The sequence below is a fragment of the Stenella coeruleoalba genome, assembly GCF_951394435.1.
Source record: "Stenella coeruleoalba genome assembly, chromosome: 16".
Lineage (NCBI taxonomy): Eukaryota > Metazoa > Chordata > Mammalia > Artiodactyla > Delphinidae > Stenella > Stenella coeruleoalba.
In genome coordinates this window covers 53,510,760-53,531,788 of record NC_137162.1, presented here as the reverse complement: position 1 = coordinate 53,531,788, position 21,029 = coordinate 53,510,760, and the positions used below count along the sequence as shown (strand labels likewise).

Genomic DNA, 21,029 nt, shown 5'->3' with positions numbered 1-21,029 from the left:
ATGGAAGCCAGTCCCCCGCAGGTGGGCACAGCGGGCTGGGGCCTGGGACGTGGAGTCCTGGGTAGCAGCAGCCCAGGCCAAGGAGCCCTGCGAGGGAGCCGCCGGGCAGACAGCACAACCTCTCCGACACTGGTCCTCACTGGGCTCAGCTACAGGACGGACACAAATGAGGAGCTAAAACGCACAGAGGCCTCACCACAGGGACACGTATCAGTGACGAGATGACTGTCACCCTCTTTCCAGTCTGTCCTCCTACCCATGTGGCCAGAATGGGCTTATTAAAACAAAGAAAACCACAAAAAAGCCTAGGTTCGATCTATCGTTTATGCTCATGCTTCAAGTGGGGACCTGCTGCCAAAGGAAGTAAACCGGAAACCGCTCGGCTCCAGCCAGGCCTTCCGGGCTGAGAGCTCTCAGCCCACGGGATCTCGGGCTGAGCCTTAAACACAACCTCCTCTGCCACCTCCACTAGGGCTCTCTGCCTAGAATGCTCCTCCTCTGCCTCCCATCCCCCTCCACAAGTCCATCTAGCTCTCTGAAAACGTCCTTGGACGGTCCCCCCCGCAGCTCTTCACTGCACACTCTGCCTCCGACTGGCCGCCGGGCACCCTGTACTGTATCACTAATGCCAGGCAGTGCCCCTGCTCAGGAGCCATCAGGCCACCTCTGTCCTCTGCAGCCCCTGTTCGCAGTGCACGTTTCTGAATGCACAAACCAAGGAACAACCTTTAGGGAACAATCTTTAGCTGCCGAGGACTCACCTCCTCACTCCGGGTCTAAATAATAAATCTTCTTAGCGCTGAAAATTAAAGGCTCCAAGTGACTCAGGAGAACAGAGTTCAGGGGACTAAGGGGAGAGGAGGAGGGCTTGGAAGGGGCAGGGGGAGCCACTAGCCTAGGGCCTTGTGGCTGCAGGCCAGCCCGCAGCCTGCCGGCCGCTTGGTGCAGGTGCACTGACAGGCACAGGTGGGCGCGCTCCCACTCCTCCCTTTCCGGGGGACGTTGTACCTCTGGGAAACGTTCCTGCTGCCTAACGCAGAGCAAGGTTCGCTCTTGAACAAGGTCTAAGTGTACATAAACAAGTCGGCTCTTCCTGGTAGAACAGGGCGAAGGCTCTGCGTGGTAACGTGTCAGGAGGCTGCTGCTCTGGGACGACGCGTCTCCTCCGCGGACACCCCACATGCTGGCTGGGAGAACCGACCTGTACTCACTGGTTTCCTCCCAGCGATTCTTGATATACCCCCAAAACTTTCGTGTGCTCAAGCGAGTCCTCTGAGCGAGCCAGAAGGTGGCTGCACTGAGCTTCTGTGTGTCCGCGCCCTCACGCAGAGAGAGCCTCTCTCACTTATGGAGATGCGTGCACGTCACCCCAGCCTGCCCTGACCCACAAAGATGCTACACGTCAGCCCAAACAACCCATAAGTACAATGTAGTGTACACTGGTCCTAGCATCTGGCCCTCGCACCCTGTCTTTTCACGCCCTCCAGGCTGGGCCCCTTCCCAGCCTGCCCGGTCCCCGCTGCGGGAGTCTGCTTCTCTCCAGCTCTCACCCCCACCCCATCACAGAGCTCTTCCTCAGCTCCCGCCAGGGCCTGGGCCCCTTCGCTGGGTCGTAGGCTCCCACACTGCCTGGCACTGGAGCTACCCTGGGCCAGCCTGTCTCCTCTGCCTGCTTTCGGCACCCGTTCTGGACTGAGTCACCTTCTTCTTTGTCTATGTGGGGAAGCAGCATAACTTAGTAGAAAGTGCAGGAGTCCCAACCGGGGGGCGGGGGGCAGCCACTTACTGATCGTGTCACCTTACACAAGTTACCGACATAGGAAGCTTCAACTTCCTCATCTGCATAAGGAGCAGAGCAGAGCTCCTTGAACAGTTAGGTAGGAAGATGCACACAGAGACCAGCCCCAGAGCCTGGCAGAGAACACGGCCCCAGCAGAGGGCAGCTCCGTGTACTGGGAGCTTCCTCCTCTTCCAAGATGGCAGGACCATAAACAAGACCAGAGGCAGCCATGGCTGGACAGGGGCTGATCCCCCTGGGCTGCCACACTGTTGTGCCAGAGGCTGGGAGCCCTGGACCCTGGCAGGCAGGCCTAGGAGCCTTCTTCCCCTGGGAGGTATCTGCTCCTCCAGGAGATGGAGAGCCTCAGGTGGGACTCAGCCCTGGGGCCCTGGCCTCACCCTTGGCCGAGTCGTCGTAGCCGATGTGCTTGATGGTGTCCCGTACCACCCGCTGGTAGTCCACCATGGCCATGGAGGTGATCTCCCCGCACAGCAGCACCATGCCCGTCTTACACACCGTCTCTGAAGGGAAGGAGACATGTTAGTGGCCATGTGCTGGCGAAGGGGGCTCCACACCTGGACCTCTCACAGTGCTGAGACAGAGACACGCAAGGAGCCGCACAAGGAATGGACTCCAGAAGGAAAACTCATGACGCTAATAAGGAGAGTAAATCCCGGCACAAGTGCTGACCGTCTTCACAGGCCACCCGGAGAACTGCGGCTCGCAGAGAATTGGTCACACCCGAGTTTTCATACCTCGCACTTACTGTCGCACACTTGCCTGACCCTGAACTACTTATTCAGCCTCAGCTGTTGGGTGAAGATAATCATAAGACTGCTTTGGGGATTAGAATGAGACGCTGGCTGTATGCGGTCATAGAGAATGCAGAATGCAGCCAACATACGTGAGGCCTCTCCCGCCCCCTTATTGCTAAAACTCCACTGCAGGCTTTAGGCATGGGGTCCTGAGCAGAGAATCAAGGCAGGTTATTTGTAAAGACGTCAGGGTGAAGTCCACCCTCAGAGGGGTGGACTACAGTGGTCATTCTGGGGGCTAGGGTGGCCCTGGAGAGGGAAGGGCGGTTCTGTACAGCAAAAAGGACAGGGTGCTGACCGTGAGGAGATCGGGGCTCTGATCTCCACGCCGGGACCCCTACCCCATGACCTTGGCCAAGGCCCTGATTAAGCTGCACCCAAGATCTCCTCAGTAAAGTGAGGGGGCTAGACCTACCACCCCTGGAGCCCTCCAGGCTCTGAAGCCCCCGGCTCTCTGCTGTGCTGAAGACTTCAACACAGGCAAAGGTTTCAAGCTCAGCCCACTCAGGTCTCCAGCAGGAGGGATTAGGCGTTTCTTACCGCAGGCCACCTTGGCACTGGGGTCCTGCTTGAGGTGCGCATCCAGCACTGCATCACTGATCTGGTCACAGATCTTATCTGGAAGAGAATGAACATGTGTAAGAATCACAGGAATATTAAGCCTAGCAAACTGAAATGTTAAAATAATTAGATACTTCGTCAGTTTACATATCGAATCTACCTAAGAGGACACTTTTTAAATATAAGAAATTATAAATTTTTTGGAATTTTAATTTCTTCCCATTTCTGCCTTAATATTGGATGATGTATATTATATAAAGTCATAGAATTCCCTAAAAAGAGAAATATATTCCAAAACCAGTTACAAGAGCCTAAAGCAATTCACACACACACACACACACACACACGCATATTCTTCTAACTAAAAAGTATCCCATCCCTCAGCATATTCCCTTTAATTCTAACATCTAGAAAAGTCCTAGAAACAGAAGTTAAAATACTAACTGATGACATCAGTAAGATTAGGTGCCAAGAGGCGGACTAGGATGGGACAGACACATGGTACCGCTGGTCCCGCAAGATGCAGTGCGCTGTGTAGAAAATACCACACCCGGTTCTGGGACTACACCTGTAAGAATCGCGTAAGAGAACCTCTGCACATTACTGCCACTGCTGTTTTGCAGAATACTTCCACAAGCAGCTCTCAGATCCTTCCCGCCGTCACTCAGCCTCCTGAAAGCCGGATATCCTAACAGCTGGGTTTGACCTCCTCAATCAAGGTGGGATTGACAAAGAGTCCAACATGAACTGGCATTTCATCTTATTCTACGATTTGCCTTAAAGACTCCCCATGGCCTGGGGCTTCCCTGGTGGCGCAGTGGTTAAGAATCCGCCTGCCAATGCAGGGGACACGGGTTCGAGCCCTGGCCCGGGAAGATCCCACATGCCGCGGAGCAACTAAGCCCGTGCGTCACAACCACTGAGCCTGCGCTCTAGACCCCGCGAGCCACAACGACTGAAGACCATGTGCCTAGAGCCTGTGCTCTGCAACAAGAGAAGCCACAACAATGAGAAGCCCGCGCAACGCAACGAAGAGTAGCCCCCGCTCGCCGCAACTAGAGAAAGCCTGCATGTAGCAACAAACACCCAACACAGCCAAAAATAAAACAAGTAAATCAATAAATTTTTTAAAAAAGACTCCCCATGGTCGAGTATGTAGACACTGTGGAAAAATCCACTCTTGCTTTGGCGTTATGTTCACAAATTCAGAAAAAAAAGTGACATCTATTTACACATATTACATCTCGTTTAGTGTTCAAAAATACCCATAGAGTCTGCTCTTAGTAAATTAATAAGTTTTTTTCCAGCTTTATTTGGGTATAATTGGTATATAAAAATCTGCATATAATTAATGTATGTAATTTGCTAAGCTTGGTCACATGTACATACTTGTATTACCATCACCACCATCAGGGTTTAATAAACATCCGTCACCTCTAAAATCTCCTTGTGTCCCTCCTGTCGTTTTTTAAGTTTTTAAATTAAGCACGCAGGTCCAGAATCAAGCATTTCTGCTTTTGAAAGTGCCTATTAAGTTCTGTAGTTAAAATGTTAGTTAATCTGAAGGTGAATTCTCTAATCTTTCCTTCAGAAACTGCTACTAAACATATATTTGAGTTTTTCTATCTTCCTGCAGATCCTGGTCATAAATCTAGGTTTGCCTGAGTCCATGCCTCTGCAACCCCCTACCAATCATGGCCTCCTGCTGCCCAAATGTCCACTTTAGACCCAGCCATCAGGCCTCCTAGGAGCCACTCACACAATGACCACGGATGACTCTGCTCGTTTAGACGACACAGGTCACATGTTTCCAGTGCACACAGGGAAATAGGATAAGGGATATTAGGGATAAAGCTGGAGTTGAGCAAGGGTATTAAGACAGCTTCACAGACTAAGATAATGCCTTAGGAGGTCCTTTCTGAACTCTTTCTTGAGGCTTTCGAAATTTCTATCAGTATCACTTAGTAGTCTTAAGACAGCCAATAGTTGGTTTTCTTGGAAGTTGAAAAAGAAGCATTAATTTTATCTTTCTGATGGAGAGGAATTCAGCACTGGAATGACAAGCAGAAAGCCACCAAGGAAACTGTCTTAACATGAATGGCTAATTTATAGTGGCAAGCGCAAGGAGAATGAGACAAATTGAAGGGCTGCCATTAAGTAGACAGAACAGCCAACTGATCGGCTGGAATTTTCATTCTCTGTCCATTGAGCACATCGTTGTGTGTACAATGGGACCACTGGCCACTGCGTGACAAAGCACCCACTTCCGCTGCATGGAGCAAATCCTATCTACGGCCATCTCCTAACCTGTATATGGCTTTCATACGTACGTCATGGAGCTGTCCAGAATATGTTAGACATAGCAATGGATCTGAGATTATGAGTACAGTAAACCTAGAAACTTCATAAAGTCATGCAGAATTAAAGATGCTATTTACATTGAATTGAGCTAAGTCACATACAAAACTCAGTTTAAGCCAAGATTTCTCAATGGCAATACTGACCTTTGGGGCTGGAAAATTTCTTCTTTGTGGGGGATGGTCTTGTGCACGCAGGGTGTTTAGAAGCACACCTGGCCTCTCTCCACTAAATGCCAGTCTCACCCCACGCCCACCCCACCCCCCGACAGCTGTGACAGCCAAAACGTTCCAGACACCACAAAATGCCCTTGCGGGAAAAGGGCACACCCTCCCCAGCTGAGAACCAGCGGCTGAAGCATATGGAAGGAGCAGCGCGCTGAGGTATCTAAAGCTGGGCTACGAGGTATAAAAGTTAAAGCTCTTTGAGAAAGAACAAGGATGAGGAAGATGAAAAAAAGTTAGACTTGGTGATGATTAGTGACCAAGAACTTCAAATACTCCAGCGAATTGTGAAGAGGTGCTTAAATACATAAATCAGTGTGTCTGGCCCCCAAGGTTCCCCTAGACCAGTGGTTCTGAAAGTGTGGCTCCCTCATCAGCAGCAGCATCATCGCCTGGGAACTTCTTAAGAATGCAAATTCTTGAGCCTCACCCAAGATCTACTAAATCAGAAACTCTGGGGGTGGAGCCCAGTACGTTGTGTTCTAACAAGCCCGTGGGGTGACGCTGATGCGCCCTGAAGCCTGGGAACCACTGTCCCAGAAAGTTGAGGCTCCCACTGTGGTCTTCACGGAAGCCTCTCTCGTTTCCCCACATCACAGTCCTCCTACCTTTCAGAGACCCAATAAAATGCTGGAATTTTCTTCCAGAGATCTGTCTCAGCCCCTGTTTAGAACGCACTGCCGTTCACTTCTAAACCGCACATGCTTTACATGCAAAACTTAGTGACCCGTGGTCTTGCTTGCGGGAACATTCTCTGTTGACTTAAGCTGCTCATTGATAATAAAGCTTTACTCAAAAAAAAAGAATCTCGGGCTTCCCTGGTGGCGCAGTGGTTGAGAGTCTGCCTGCCGATGCAGGGGACACGGGTTCATGCCCCGGTCTGGGAAGATCCCACATGCCGCAGAGTGGCTAGGCCCGTGAGCCATGGCCGCTGAGTCTGTGCGTCCGGAGCCTGTGCTCCGCAACGGGAGAGGCCACAACAGTGAGAGGCCCGCGTACCGCAAAAAAAAAAAAAAAAAAAAAAAAAAAAAACTCTATATATAGAGTTAATACCTGATGATACATTTTACACATATGTTTATCCAACCAGCCGTGTGTTCTCTGTCGCAGTCCCGCTGTGAGGAGATGCTGGTGGTGGGCTGCGGCACAGATCCTCGGCTTCGTTAACTTACAACCTATTATTTGCATAACAAGTGACTGTTTTACAAGACTGCAAACTAACAGAATAAAAAATTACTGCATATTGTTCTTGCCAAGATCCCTTACAGTTACTGACCCACACCGTTTTCCAGGCCTTCAGTAACAGCGACCCCCCGGTACAGGTCACCATCCAACCAGGACCACCTACTCACCCGGGTGCCCCTCTCCTACAGATTCCGAGGTGAACATGAAGGCCCCTTCCTCGCTTAGAGAATGGTCACACAAGCCATCCACCGGTCCATTCATCTCTTCAAACTGTCCACTCGGCTTCTTCAAGGTAACAATTTTAATGCTGGGACTCGGCCTGAGGGTTCTGTTTGTTTGTTTCCTTCTTTAAACCCAACAGGCTCGTCTCCGCAGAGCCACAGGGCTCACTTCTGCCTAAGTGCCTGCAAGCGCACGTGAGAGTAAAGGTGCGGAGGGATGAGAAGGGAGGGACTGGAGAAGGATGTGTCACTCCCTCCAACTGGCCAGAGCTTGCTCCTGAGTGACTCCTATATATGGAAAAGTGAAAGTGCCTGAATAATCATGTGAGAAAATTGGAGGAGTCCACTTCCGGGGTGGGTGTGTGTGTGTGTCTTCTCACCTTGAGGAATTTCAGCCCTTAGCTCTCATCTCCCAAGTCCTAAGCATGTGGCCAATGTATGGCAAAGAAGGTTGTACAGATTCTGCATAAGTGAAGCTCCTCTCGGACTCTGCTTTAGCTCTGCAGCTCATCTCCTCAGTGCACCAAGGTTAACATCCCACGTTGGAGGCGGGGGTCTGTGGTTACTCAGGGATACAAATAAATAGGAAGCAAAAAACTCCTGCCCAGAGATATGGTTTAGGCTGAGATTACAGCACAGGACGCCTTTGCTCTTGGGTGCCCTGCCTCCTCGCCCACACCTTGTCTGAATTGGGCTCTTCCCCTTCTTCTACCTTCTCAGAGCAAGAGTATGCACCTATATTCTGAGTCAGCTTGGATGTTACACAACAGATTCATTTAGAGGAAAAGCTTTTGAGCCCACATTTTTCTGCTCATAGAAATCACAGAAACTGTCAACTTCTCTAAGACGCTAGCAATCACATTGACAATCAAAATGTTAAAAAAGTATCCGCAACGGGCTACAGAGAACAATGATTTTTGGAAAAGGATTCCTGAGAGGCAGATTCATTATGGGGAAATCATCAGAGTCCAGTTTCCCAAAGCTTCTTATGATAAATTGGTCCTATACACTTGAGAAACATCCTGCTCACGTGACTCCTGCATTATTTTTGCTTTGACCAAGAAAAGAAGTGGACAGGATTATATCCTGAACCAATTCCTACACTAAATGACAGCATCTTTCACTTCACTCCCTCCCACTCTCAGATCTAGCTGCATCCTCAAGCCCAAGGAACAATAGGGAATTGAGATCACAGAGAGTGAGAATGGGTGGAGAAACTGGTTCCCACTAGAATGCAATACAAAGTAATCAACCAAAACCTTGTGCATCAAGCACCGGACTGTGGGAAGCAAAAGGGAGGACACAATTGCCCCAATGAACAGTTCCGGCAACCAAATCCCCTCTGTACTTATGAGCATTTAAAATTTTTTTTTTCCCAAATCTTGAGTTTTCCAACTGGTCAACAGTGGCAGTACTATCCCTCCAGGGAATTAAAACCATATTAAAGCGATGTCTTCTGGGAGAAAGTAAGAGATTTTACATATACACATTTAATCAGAGGCATTTTACAAAGAGGGAGCTAGAATGCTCAGTCACAAGACTGCAGAAGGTCCAAAGAGGAAGAGGCCACTGGGAAGGGATGGAAAATGAGGAATCAAACAGGGACTTTAGACAACATAGCCTTGTCCCTGTCAACACACAGGAATCCTGCTGTTTGCACTTAAAATATTTCAACATCACTGTCCTTTTGTAAATTTCTTCTGGGTACACTGGTTTCAAGCCTGGAGGCAATGTGAGCTAATGTTTAATGTGAACTGTAGACCTAGGTTACCGCAGCATTTACAACGACAGCCATTATGTTCTAAATGTGCTTTAAGAGAAAGATGAAGTTTCAAGTACTCGTGCAGATTCCTAGAGCTTGCAAGAAGCCAGAAAACAAAGTAGCCTAACTGCCCTCTGAATTCCAAAATGAATAACAGCATCATGGGGCGAAGAGGCATGGGGCGGGGGTGGGGGAGTGGGTGGGATGGAGGGGACAATGTCGGGTCCAGAGAAGCGGCACTTTCAGAAACGTATGCAGGAGGCTTCTGCAGCCTGGACATAAATGCAGAGTGAGGGAAGGATCTGGAAGGCACCTAGTTGAGTATCCATCTTATGAGTCTCATATGACATCCCTACTAACTACTAGGCCACCGTACGCTCTTTCAGCAGATAAATGTTAACAAGAAGTGCACAAAACACGGTGGCTGGGAGTGCAGGCTTCAGGGCTGGAGTCCTGTTTTGCCTCTAACCCACTATGCACCCTGGGGTAGGCTTCCTACACTCTCTAGGCTGCTGTTTCCTCATCTTTAAAGCAGGTTAAATAATTACCTACCTCAGAGCATTGCTGTCAGAACTACAAGAGATCACACGCGTATGCTGAGTATTGAGCATAGTGCTAGCACACAATAAGGGTTTAATAAAATATTACCTAAGCACCTTCTATGTACATACACATGATTTTCTTCTGAAAAAAAAATAGCTCACCATATACATGTTATTTGCATCTTGCTTTTCACAATATACTATGGTTCTCTTTTTACATCTCAACATATAGGCAGACCTCATTTTTAGCACTTGACTAATATCTCACAATGAGGATATACCGTAAATTTTTTAACCACTCATTCCCCAATGGCTGGATATTTTCAACTTCTAATTATTTAGTGTTACCATAATGCTGCAGAGAAGACACTAATCATTGGCATCCTTTTATAAAAAGACAAAATGCAAGGGCCTGGCAATGCTGAACTAGACCAAAGATTGCCCTTTTGTAATAAATTTTACCCAGTTAGTGAAAAGAAACAGCACTTCAACAATGAGTTAAAACAGCAGCATCAATCTGCCCCCTTCAGATATAACTGGCAGACCTTGGCAATGACATAATTACTTAGAGAGCTGAACCTACGAGAACTACATAGCCCTAATCTGCTATCATAAACTCAAATTAAAGCCTCCCTTACGCAAAGACTGTCCCGTTCTCCCTTACGCATGAATTGTCCTAATGTCCCCCGACCCAGCCCCACTGATTACCTAAGTCCAATACGTGTCAAAGGCCCAGAGTTGATCTCACTTCCATGTAGCAACCTTCAACTCTAAACCTCTGCTGACTAATCTCTGAAGAAACCTGCCTTTGAAAATATCACTTTCAGTTAGATTTACCCCTGGGGAATCTCTAAATGTAAAATATCAAGTGGAAAACCATGTTTCCGATGAACAGTATATGTAAGCCACACTGACCAGTTTCAGGAATAAGCTCAAGGGCACCTTATCCCACATAACACCATGAGGCAGCAGAACTAGTGGAAAGCAGCTGGCCAATGGTGCCCTTTGCCTGCCCCTGCACTGCCATGTATGATGGCTATGCCACAGGCAGAAGAAAGGTCAGTTTGATGACCTAAAACTCTGATGCAGAAGTGGAGTGTGCATCCACCTCTTAAATGCTGTTTAAGTGCAAACATTTCTAAACTTTGGTGAGAAACTCCCCTAACTTAAATGGCATAATAACCACATGGAATATTTGCTTCTTTTGCCCTCATTAAACACAAACTTTTATCACATATGTCATCCTGGAACACAAATAACTTATTCATGAAAAAAGGTAAAACTGACTCAACACCACTTATTGAAGAGGCTGACTTTTCCACATTGTATATTTTTGCCTCCTTTGTCATAGATTAATTGACCATATGTGTGTGGGTTTATTTCTGAGCTCTCTATTCTGTTCCACTGATCTATGTGTCTATTTTTGTGCCATGACCATACTGTTTTGATTACTATAGCTTTGTAGTATAGTCTGAAGTCAGGGAGCATGACACCTCTAGCTTTGTTCTTTTTTCTCAAGATTGCCTTTGTTATTTGGGGTCTTTTGTGGTTCCATACAAATTTTAGGATTATTTGTTCTAGTTGTGTGAAAAACATCATAGGTATTTTGATAGGGATTGCATAACACAGCTACATGTAAAAGAATGAAATCAGAACATTTTCTCACATCATATACAAAAATAAACTCAAAATGAACTAAAGACCTAAATGTAAGACTGAAAACCATAAAAATCCTAGAAGAAAACATAGGCAGTACACTCTCTGACATAAGTCTTAACAATATATTTTTGGATCTGTCTCCTCAGGCAAGGGAAACAAAAGCAAAAATAAACAAATGGAACCTAATTAAATTCAAAAGTTTTTGCACATCAAAGGAAGCCATCAACAAAACGAAAGGACAAGCTACTGAATGGGAGAAGATATTTGCAAATGATATGCTTGATAAGGGGTTAATATCCAAACTATATAAAGAGCTCTTATAACTCAATATCCAAAAAACAAACAACCTGATTTAAAAATGGGCAGAAGACCTGAATAGACATTTTTCCAAAGAAGACATACAGATGTCCAACAGGCACTTGAGAAGATGATTAACATTTCTGATTAGAAAAGTGCAAATCAAAACTACAATGAGGTACCACCTCACACCAGTCAGAAAGGTCATCATTAAAAAGTCTACAAATAAGAAATGCTGGAGAGGGTGTGGAGAAAAGGGAGCCCTCCTACACTGTTGGTGGGAATGTAAATTGGTACAGCCACTAGGGAAAACAGTATGGAGGTTCCTCAAAAAAAAGAAAGAAAGAAAGAAAGGAAGAAAAAAAGAAAGAAAACAGAGCTACCATATGATCCAGCAATTCTACTCCTGGGTATGTATCCAAAGAAAACAAAAACACGAATGCAAAAAGATATATGCACCTTAATGTTTATAGCAGCATTATTTACAATAGCCAAGATGTGGAAGCAACCTACGTGTCCATCAACAGATGAATAGAAAAGATGTGGGGACTTCCCTGGTGGCGCAGTGGTTAAGAATCTGCCTGCCAATGCAGGGGACACAGGTTCGAGTGCTGGTCTAGGAAGATCCCGGAGCAACTAAGGCCGTGCGCTACAACTACTGAGCCTGTGCTCATACACAACAAAAAGAATATAAAATAGTTCAGGAAAGTATTAAACAACAGTGACCCACAACAAATGGCAACAGCACATGCCAGGGAGAAGAGAATCTTATTCCAGAGTTGCCATATTATAATATTCAAAATGTCCATTTTTCAACAAAAAATTACCAGGCATGCAAAGAAACAAAAAAGTATAGCCCATATGCAAGGAGAAAAAAAAGAGAAACTAATAGAAACTGTCCCTGAGGAAGCCCATGCATTGCACTTACTAGACAAAGATTTAAAATCAACTGTCATATATTCTCAAAGGTATAAAGGAACCACAGACAAAAAAATTAAAGGAAGCCAGCATGGTGTCTCACCAAACAGAATATCAATAAAGTAATAAAAATGAACCAGCTAGGAATTTTGAAGCTGAAAAGTATAATAATAGAAATCAAGAATTCATTAAAGGGGTTCAACAGCGGATTCAGGCAGACAAAAGAGTCAGTGAATATGAAGATAGGCCAACTGAGATTGTTCAGTTTGAGAAGCAGAAATAGGAAAGAATAAAGAAAAATGAACAGAGTCAGAGAAGCACGTAGGATACCATCAAGTTTAACAACATGTGCATATGGGAATCTCACAGGGATAGGAGAGAGAGAAAGGGGCAGAAAGAATACTTGAAGAAACAATGCTTAAAAACTCCCCAAATTTGGTGAAAGACACAAACTTACAGATTCAAGATTCTCAACAAAATCTAAGCAGGATAAAATCAAAGAGATCCACACTGACACACATTATAGTCAAACTTCTGAAGGACAGACAGAGAGAGATTCTTGAAAGCAGCAAGAGAGGCATCTCATGACATACAAGGAATCTTCTATAGTATTTTTTTTTTTTTGCAGTATGCAGGCCTCTCACTGTTGTGGCCTCTCCCGTTGCGGAGCACAGGCTCCAGATGCGCAGGCTCAGCGGCCATGGCTCACGGGCCCAGCCGCTCTGCGGCATGTGGGATCTTCCCGGACCAGGGCACGAACCCGCGTCCCCTGCATCAGCAGGCGGACTCTCAACCACTGCGCCACCAGGGAAGCCCCTCTTCTATAGTATTAACAGACAATTTCTCTTCAGAAACTGTGGAAGCCAGAAGGCAATGAGATAACATATTTAAAGTATTGAAAGGAAAAAAAGAAAACCTGTCAACCAAGAATTCTACATCTAACAAAATTATACTTCAAAAATGAAGGGGAAATTAAGATATTCAGATAAATAAAAACTGAGGGAGTTTGTCACAGTAGACATGCCCTATATGGAATGCTAAAGGGAGGCTCTGGGGCTGAAATTAAACGACAGCAGACAGTAACTCAAAGCCACACGAAGAAAGAAAGAACAATGGTACACACACAGGTACATAGGTAAACATAAAAGGTAGTATTATTGGAGTTTTCTTTCATAACTTTTTGTATTTAAAAGACAAATGTATAAAACAATTATAAACCTTTGTTAATGGACACAGTATGTATAAAGTTGCAATTAGGGCCAATAAACATGACAGAGGAGACCGACTGAGCAGTGTCTCTGTATACTACTGAAACTGTGTTGGTATTAATTCAAACTTGATTGCTATGAATTTAAGATGTTAACTGTAATCCACTAAGGAAAAAATCCAGTAAGGTAAGCACTAAGGAAAAAAAAAAAACCCTAAAGTATATACAGAAAAAGAAACAGCAAAATGGCTGAAGTCCTTTCTCATCCACAATTATTTTAAATACAAATGAATTAAACTCTCCAATTAAAAGGCAGAATGTATTAAAAACAAAACATGATCCAACTATATACTGTTATGAGACTCACTTTAGATCCAAATACACAAATAGATTGAAAGTGAAAGGAAGGAAAAAGATATTCTACACAAATAATAACCAGAAGAGAGCTAGGATGGCTAACCTAATATCAGAGAAAATAGAATTTAAGTTAAAAATTGTTACAAAATAATTACTTTATATATTGATAAAAGGATAAATCCATTGAGAAGATATAACCAATATAAACATATACACACCTAACAACAGAGCACCAAAATACATAGAGCAAAAACTGACAGAATTGAAGGTAGAAATAGTTGGAGATTTCAATATTCCATTTTCAATAATGGACAGAATTATACAGAAGATCAATAAGGAAACAGAGGACTTGAACAACACTATAGACCAACTAGACCTAACTGATGCATATAGAAAGGTCCCCCCGAAAACAGAATATAGATTCTTCTCAACTACACATGGAACATTCTCCAGAACAGACCATATATTAGGTGACAAAACTCTCAATAAATTTGAAAAGACTGAAATCATACAAAGTATCTTCTTTGACTACAATGGAATGAAGATAGACATCAGTAACAAGAGGAAAACTAGAAAATTCACAAAAACATGAAAATTAACCTGCACAGTCTTGATTCAAAAATGAGTCAAAAAGAAATTATAAATGAAATTAGAAAATACATTGATATGAAGGAAAATAAACATTACCAAATTTATGTTATGTAGCAAAAGCAGTGCTCAGAGTGAAATTTATAGCTGTAAATGCTTATATATTTTTTAAAAGATCCCAAACCAATAACTTAATTTTACACCTTAAAAACCTAGGAAGAACATGTTAAACCCAAAGCTAGCAGAGGGATAACATAATAGAAATTAGAACAGAGATAAATGAAATAGAGACTAGGAAAAAATAAAATCAACAAAATGAAAAGTTACTTCTTTGAAAAACCAACAAAATTGATAAACATTGAGCTCAATGGACCAAAAGACATCAAAGAGAAGACTGAAATTATTAAAAGCAGAAATAAAGTTGGTGACATTAGTACAGACCTTAAAATAAAAGGGACTATAAGAGTATACATGAACAATTGTAAGCCAATTAGATAACCTAGAAGAAATGAACAAATTTCTAGAACCATACAAACTACAAAAACTGACCCAAAAATAAACAGAAAATCTGAAAAGAACTATAGCAAGTCAAGAGATTGGATCACCAATCAAAAACCTTCCAATAATGAAAAGCCCAGATCCAGATGATTTCACTGGTAAAGTCCCCCAAATCCTTAATTAAAGAATAATTAATACCAATCCTTCTCAAACTCTTCCAAAAAATAAAAGGAGGCAACACTTCCTAACTCATTCTATTTGGCCAGCATTACACTGAAACCAAAGCCAGACAAAGACATCAGAAAAGAACTATAGACCAATACTGTATTTCCTTATGAATACAGATGAAAGAGTCCTCAACAAAATAATAGCAAACAAGTTCCAGCAACATATTAAGAGAATTACACATCATGAACAAAGATGATTTATCCCAGGAATGCAAGGGTGACTAAAATATGAAAATCAGTGTAATACACTATAGTGACAGAATGAAGGGGGAAAAAACACATGATCATCTCATTTGATACAAGAAAAGCATCTGGAAAATCCAACTGTCTTACATGATAAAAACACTAAACAAACTTGGACTAGAAGGAACTTCCTCAACATGATAAACGGCATTTATGGAAAAACTACAGCTCATGTTATACTCAAAGGCGAATAACTGAAAGCTTCCCCCCCACCCCCCAAGATCAGGAACAAGAGAAGGATGCCCATTTCACCACTTCTATTCAACACTGTACTGGAAGTTCCAGCCAGAGCAAATGGGCAAGAAAAAGAAATAAAAGGCACTGAAATTGGAGAGAAAGAACTAAAACTATCTCTATTTGCAGATAACATAATCTTGCATATAAAAAATCCTAAGGAATCCACACAAAAGTAAACTATTAGAGCTTATAAACTAATTCAGCAAAGCTTTGGGGTACATGATCAACACACAAAAATCAGTTGTATTTCTATACATGATCAATGAACAATGTGAAAAGGAAATTAAGAAAACAATTTCAGGGCTTCCCTGGTAGTGCAGTGGTTGAGAATCTGCCTGCCAATGTAGGGGACATGGGTTCAAGCCATGGTCTGGGAAGATCCCACATGCCGTGGAGCAACTAAGCCTGTGCACCACGACTACTGCGCCTGTGCTCTAGAGCCCACAAGCCACAACTTCTGAAGCCCGTGTGCCACAACTACGAAGCCCATGAGCCTAGAGCCCGTGCTCCACAACAAGAGAAGCCACTCCACAGAGAGGTGGGATAGGGAGGGTGGGAGGGAGACGCAAGAGGGAAGGGATATGGGGATATATGTATATGTATAGCTGATTCGCTTTTTTATACAGCAGAAACGAATACACCATTGTAAAGCAATTATACTCCAATAAAGATGTTAAAAAAAAAAGAGAAGCCACTCCAATGAGAAGCCCACGCACCGTAACAAAGACCCAAGACAGCCCAAAATAAATTAATTAAAAAAAAGAAAACAATTCCATTTATAATAGCATCAGAAAGAATAAAATAATTAGAAAAATTTAAGGAGGTTCAAGATTTTTACACTGGAAAACTAAAAATTGCTGAAATAAATTTTAAAAATCCTAAGTAAATGGAAAGACATCTCATATTCATGGGTTGGAAAACAAACAGTTACGATGGCAATGCTACCCAAAGCAATCTACAGATTCAATGCAATCTCTATCAAAATCCCAGAGGCCTCTTTTGCACAAATGTAAAAGCTTATCTTAAAATTAATATGGAATTGAAAAGGATCTCAAATAGCCAAAACAATCTTGAAAAAGAAAAATGAGGTCGGAGGACTCACATTTCCCAAATTTCAAAACTTACTACAAAGCTACAGCAATCAAAACAGTATCTGATACTGGCATAAGCAAAATGTTTCCAAAACTAGAAAGCAATACAACATCCCCAAACCTCTGGGTTTTCTTAGGCTGGTTTCTCATACTGAAATAAAAGCAAAACGTTTCATATTAAATGGTGCTGTGAGGTTCTAATTACAAGGTTCAATTGTATTAGGTTTCTTTAAAAAAAAAAGTTGAGTTTTATTCTGGTGTAATTTATGGTAACTGTGGGAAATTTTTAGAAAATACAGAAAAGAAAAATAATATAGTACATCCTTCCACTCATAGTTTGATGAGCATAGTTCATACACTGGTATATTTTCTCTTGAAGGAAATATATCCATATATCTATATAGGTATAGTCCCCTGTATGTGTTACTTAGATAAAAATTTGAGAGTTGGGGCTTCCCTGGTGGTGCAGCGGTTGAGAGTCCGCCTGTCGATGCAGGGGATGCGGGTTCGTGCCCCGGTCCGGGAAGATCCCACATGCCACGGAGCGGCTGGGCCTGTGAGCCATGGCCGCTGAGCCTGCACGTCCAGAGCCTGTACTCCGCAACGGGAGAGGCCACAACAGTGAGAGGCCTGCGTACCGCAAAAAAAAAAAAAAAAAAAAATTGAGAGTTAATTAAACCTGTCGAGTTCTAGTTCCAAACAAGATGGAATAAGCACGATAAGCACACTCCACCCTGTCTCTCCCACTGAATGCAGCTATAACATCTGGACAGAATGCATGGAGTAGCTGTTTGAGGATTCTGAAAAGTAAACAGTAGTAGGCAAATAGGGGAAGAGACCAAAAAGGCAGTGAGGTTCCCTTTTTTCCCCCCCTCCTGTATCCTGGACCCAAGGCAGTGCAAAACTCAGAAGTGGGTGCCAGGGCCCACACAGAGAAAGCTCTGGGAGAGGCCCTTTTATTGACTTGATCAAGAGCAGGAAAGGGGATTCCCTAAGTTTGCAAGAGTGGAGGGAAATCCTTTGGGTTTCTTTTTCTTTTTTCCATTCTCTTGAGCCCCAGCCCCCAGACAATTCCATGGTGACAAAATTGGCAGTGGAGGCCCGTGCGCACCTAAAATTCTAAGGGAGGGGAAACTTCCTCTCTGAATGGAGAAGCTGTGATCCCAAGAAAGTGGAACCAATCCCTGTTGTTTTTTCTGTGTGTATCTTCTGCCACTTGGCTTCAGATACAGGCTTGGCCATACGAAGTGTACAGCAGAATGGGGTAACTGAAACCCAGCTTTCTGGACAAAAGACCAAAAAGGGGAGGCCCAGAGTGGGGAAAAAACTGGAAAGATCACCGAGGGAAGAGCTCAGAAAGAGATCCAATAACACTGTAAGATGCTAATAATAGGGGAAACTGGGTTCAGAATACACAGAAACTCTGTACTAACTTTGCAATAATTCCGTAAATCCAGAAGTGTTCTAGGGACTTTCCTGGTGGCGCAGTGGTTTAGAATCCGCCTGCCAATGCAGGGGACACGGGTTCAATCCCTGGTCTGGGAAGATCCCACATGCCACAGAGCAACTAAGCCTGTGTGCCACAACTACTGAGCCTGCACTCTAGAGCCCGTGAGCCACAACTACTGAACCCCATGCGCCTAGACCCCGTGCTCCACAACAAGAGAAGCCACCGCAATGAGAAGCCTGTGCATGGCAACAGAGTAGCCCCCGCTCGCCACAACTAGAGAAAGCCCATGTGCAGCAAAGAAGACCCAACACAGCTAAAAATAAAATAAACAAATTTACTTTTTAAAAAAACTGTTCTAAAAATTTTTTTAAACTAAATATTTACCTTGGCTCCTTCACGCTTATGTTCATTCACGTTACTCACTGAATTATTTACTGAGCACCTACTATGTCGTGTCCCAGGCACTAGTCTATTCTCTGGAGATACAAACAGCAAAACAAAACCCAGCATGATTCCTGCCATCAAGGAGTTTGCAGCAGAAAATGAAAAATAATAATAAGTGGTTGCCAAGCCATAGAAATAAGGTTACCACTTCAAAATTAAAAATTATCTTCTTGAGTCTTCATTGTAGAAGAAAAATCTATGAGAAGTTAAAAGCCCAGGCTGAAGACCGTACAATCTGTCAACTGACAATCAACGAGCAGGATTTCCAAAGAGGACTCATAGGCAGTTCTGGAGCCAAACAAGGCAAATCCCTAGCAGGCGGCCCAGCCCCTGGCCTTAGCAGGAACAATTACTTTGAATCTAGGCTTACACCAGAAGGCCAGGCTAGCTGTTGGCTCTCTGCAAGCCAGACTGTGCTGGGGACAAGACATGGATAGGAAGCCACATGCCCTACTGGGGTGCAGTCTCAGTAGTGGCAGGAAGGCAGCTGGGCAGCATGACCAGGACAGTCTCCACCTCAGCTACACAGGGATCCACGCATCCACCCTCCTCCCATGCTCACACGCCACACATTCTTTCTTTGAACATGAACTAAACACCTACTGTATACCAGGAATAGGGTAGGCCCTCCACAGTAAGGACAAACATAGGTATTCCAGGAGACACTGGGAGAAAATGTTCTAGGCAACGGGAAGAACATTTACCGAGACCCACAAGCTAGAGAGAGCGTGAAGCCTTCATGATTTTTCAAGCGGTTCAGTGAAGCTGGGGCGTGGGCTGGGGCACTGTCAGAGAGAAGACTAGAGGTGGTGGCAGAGGCCAGATCGTGAAGGGCTCTGTGGGTCCTATAAGGAGTTCAGACTTTTTCTTGATGACAAAGGGAAGCTGGTGAAGGGTTTCAAGCAAAAGACGTGCCTGGATGGGGCATATGATCAGATGCAGACTTTTACAGAAACCATTTTGCCAGCTGCTGCTATTGTTCTATGGTGACCAGACTAGAGAGGGCTGCCCTGGAGGCAAAGAGATTACATGGCATAGGCGGAAAGCAGAAGTGGGATTTGATACCTCACTGGATGTAGGAAGCAAAAAGGTGGGAGGATTCAGGGATGACTTCCACGTGTCTGACCTGGGTGAATTCATGGGATGCCAGAGTAGAGTAATAATGACAATAAACACAAACACTGTGTGCTCCCAGGATGAGTCAGACCCTGCCAGGAGGTGAGTGAGTGCTGGCGCTCTGGGGAGGACTGGGTGCTCTCAGGGACCTGTGTCAGTCTCCTACCCTGCAAATGCTGGCGTATTTGCCTTTACGTCATTCCCCAGGTCTTACTCAACAGGTCAGGATGTATTAAATGAGCCTCCAGAAAGTTGAAGCAGTATTTACAGATATAAAATTTGAAAATAACCCCACACCCTGAACAAGCCATTTCTGTAAGGATTTCTACAAATATGTGATTCCATATTTTAAAAAAAGCAATATTCTGAAGGTTCTTGTTATCACGAAGTAAACACTACTCTTTTTTATGTAAGCAAACACACTCGCCAAGGTAAATATCCAACTGAAGTAAAAATGGAGGCGACATGGGTGTGTTTAAATTAGCCAGTAATTTTGGAGGAAAAAGCAGAAAGTTGGGTGGGATGGAAAGGCAGCCTATGATTGGCCAGCTGATCTCCCAACTCAGAGTAAACTTGGTGGAGGGAAGGAAGGGGTGGCCTACACAAGCCCAATGTTGTTAGGGAATCACTAATTCAAAGTGCTTCTATGGAATCCTCCGCTGGGCTAAAATAGCTTTGCTGTAGAATGACTTCATATTTTTAAAGTAGAAAAACACTGAGTCAAGTCTATGAGTCAATTCACAGCAATCAATATGAATGTTAAATATACTATACATGGTTTCAAGGAATTAGCCATCACCTCTCAACTCTAAACTTAGAAGATAGCTAGGATGTGTCTAGACATCTGTCAGCTTACCCCTAAAGACTATACATATGCACATAACTTCCATTTTGAAACAGAATCATCATGGCTGTAGCCAGTCATTATAAATCAGTTTTATTTTAAAAACTGAAGGTTATATATATACACTATTGATACTATGTAGAAAATAGATAACTAATGAGAACCCACTGTATAGCACAAGGAATTCTACTCAGTGCTCTGTGGTGACCTAAATGGGAAGGAAATCCAGAAAAGAGGGGATATATGTATACGTATAGCTGATTCACTTTGCTATACAGTAGAAGCTAACACAACATTGTAAAGCAACTACACTCTGATAAAAATTTTAAAAAATAAATTAAAATTGAAGGTTATCCCAACTGGCCTTATTACATTTATAGAAATTTAAAATATCACATCCTTCCC

The 21,029-nt window shown here is 43.9% G+C and overlaps 1 protein-coding gene across 1 annotated transcript in view; it reads right to left on the bottom strand.

The window, feature by feature from the left end:
- The window catches only part of MAT1A (methionine adenosyltransferase 1A), a 35,277-nt gene that overhangs the window by 10,209 nt on the left and 4,039 nt on the right, over positions 1-21,029 (bottom strand). Inside the window, exons 2-3 of the mRNA XM_079900094.1 lie at positions 3,136-3,213; positions 2,179-2,301 (exon numbers count right to left, since the gene is read on the bottom strand). Coding sequence (XP_079756220.1) covers positions 2,179-2,281 — 103 coding nt within the window. The 5' untranslated portion in view covers positions 2,282-2,301; positions 3,136-3,213. The remainder of the gene's footprint in view (positions 1-2,178; positions 2,302-3,135; positions 3,214-21,029) is intronic.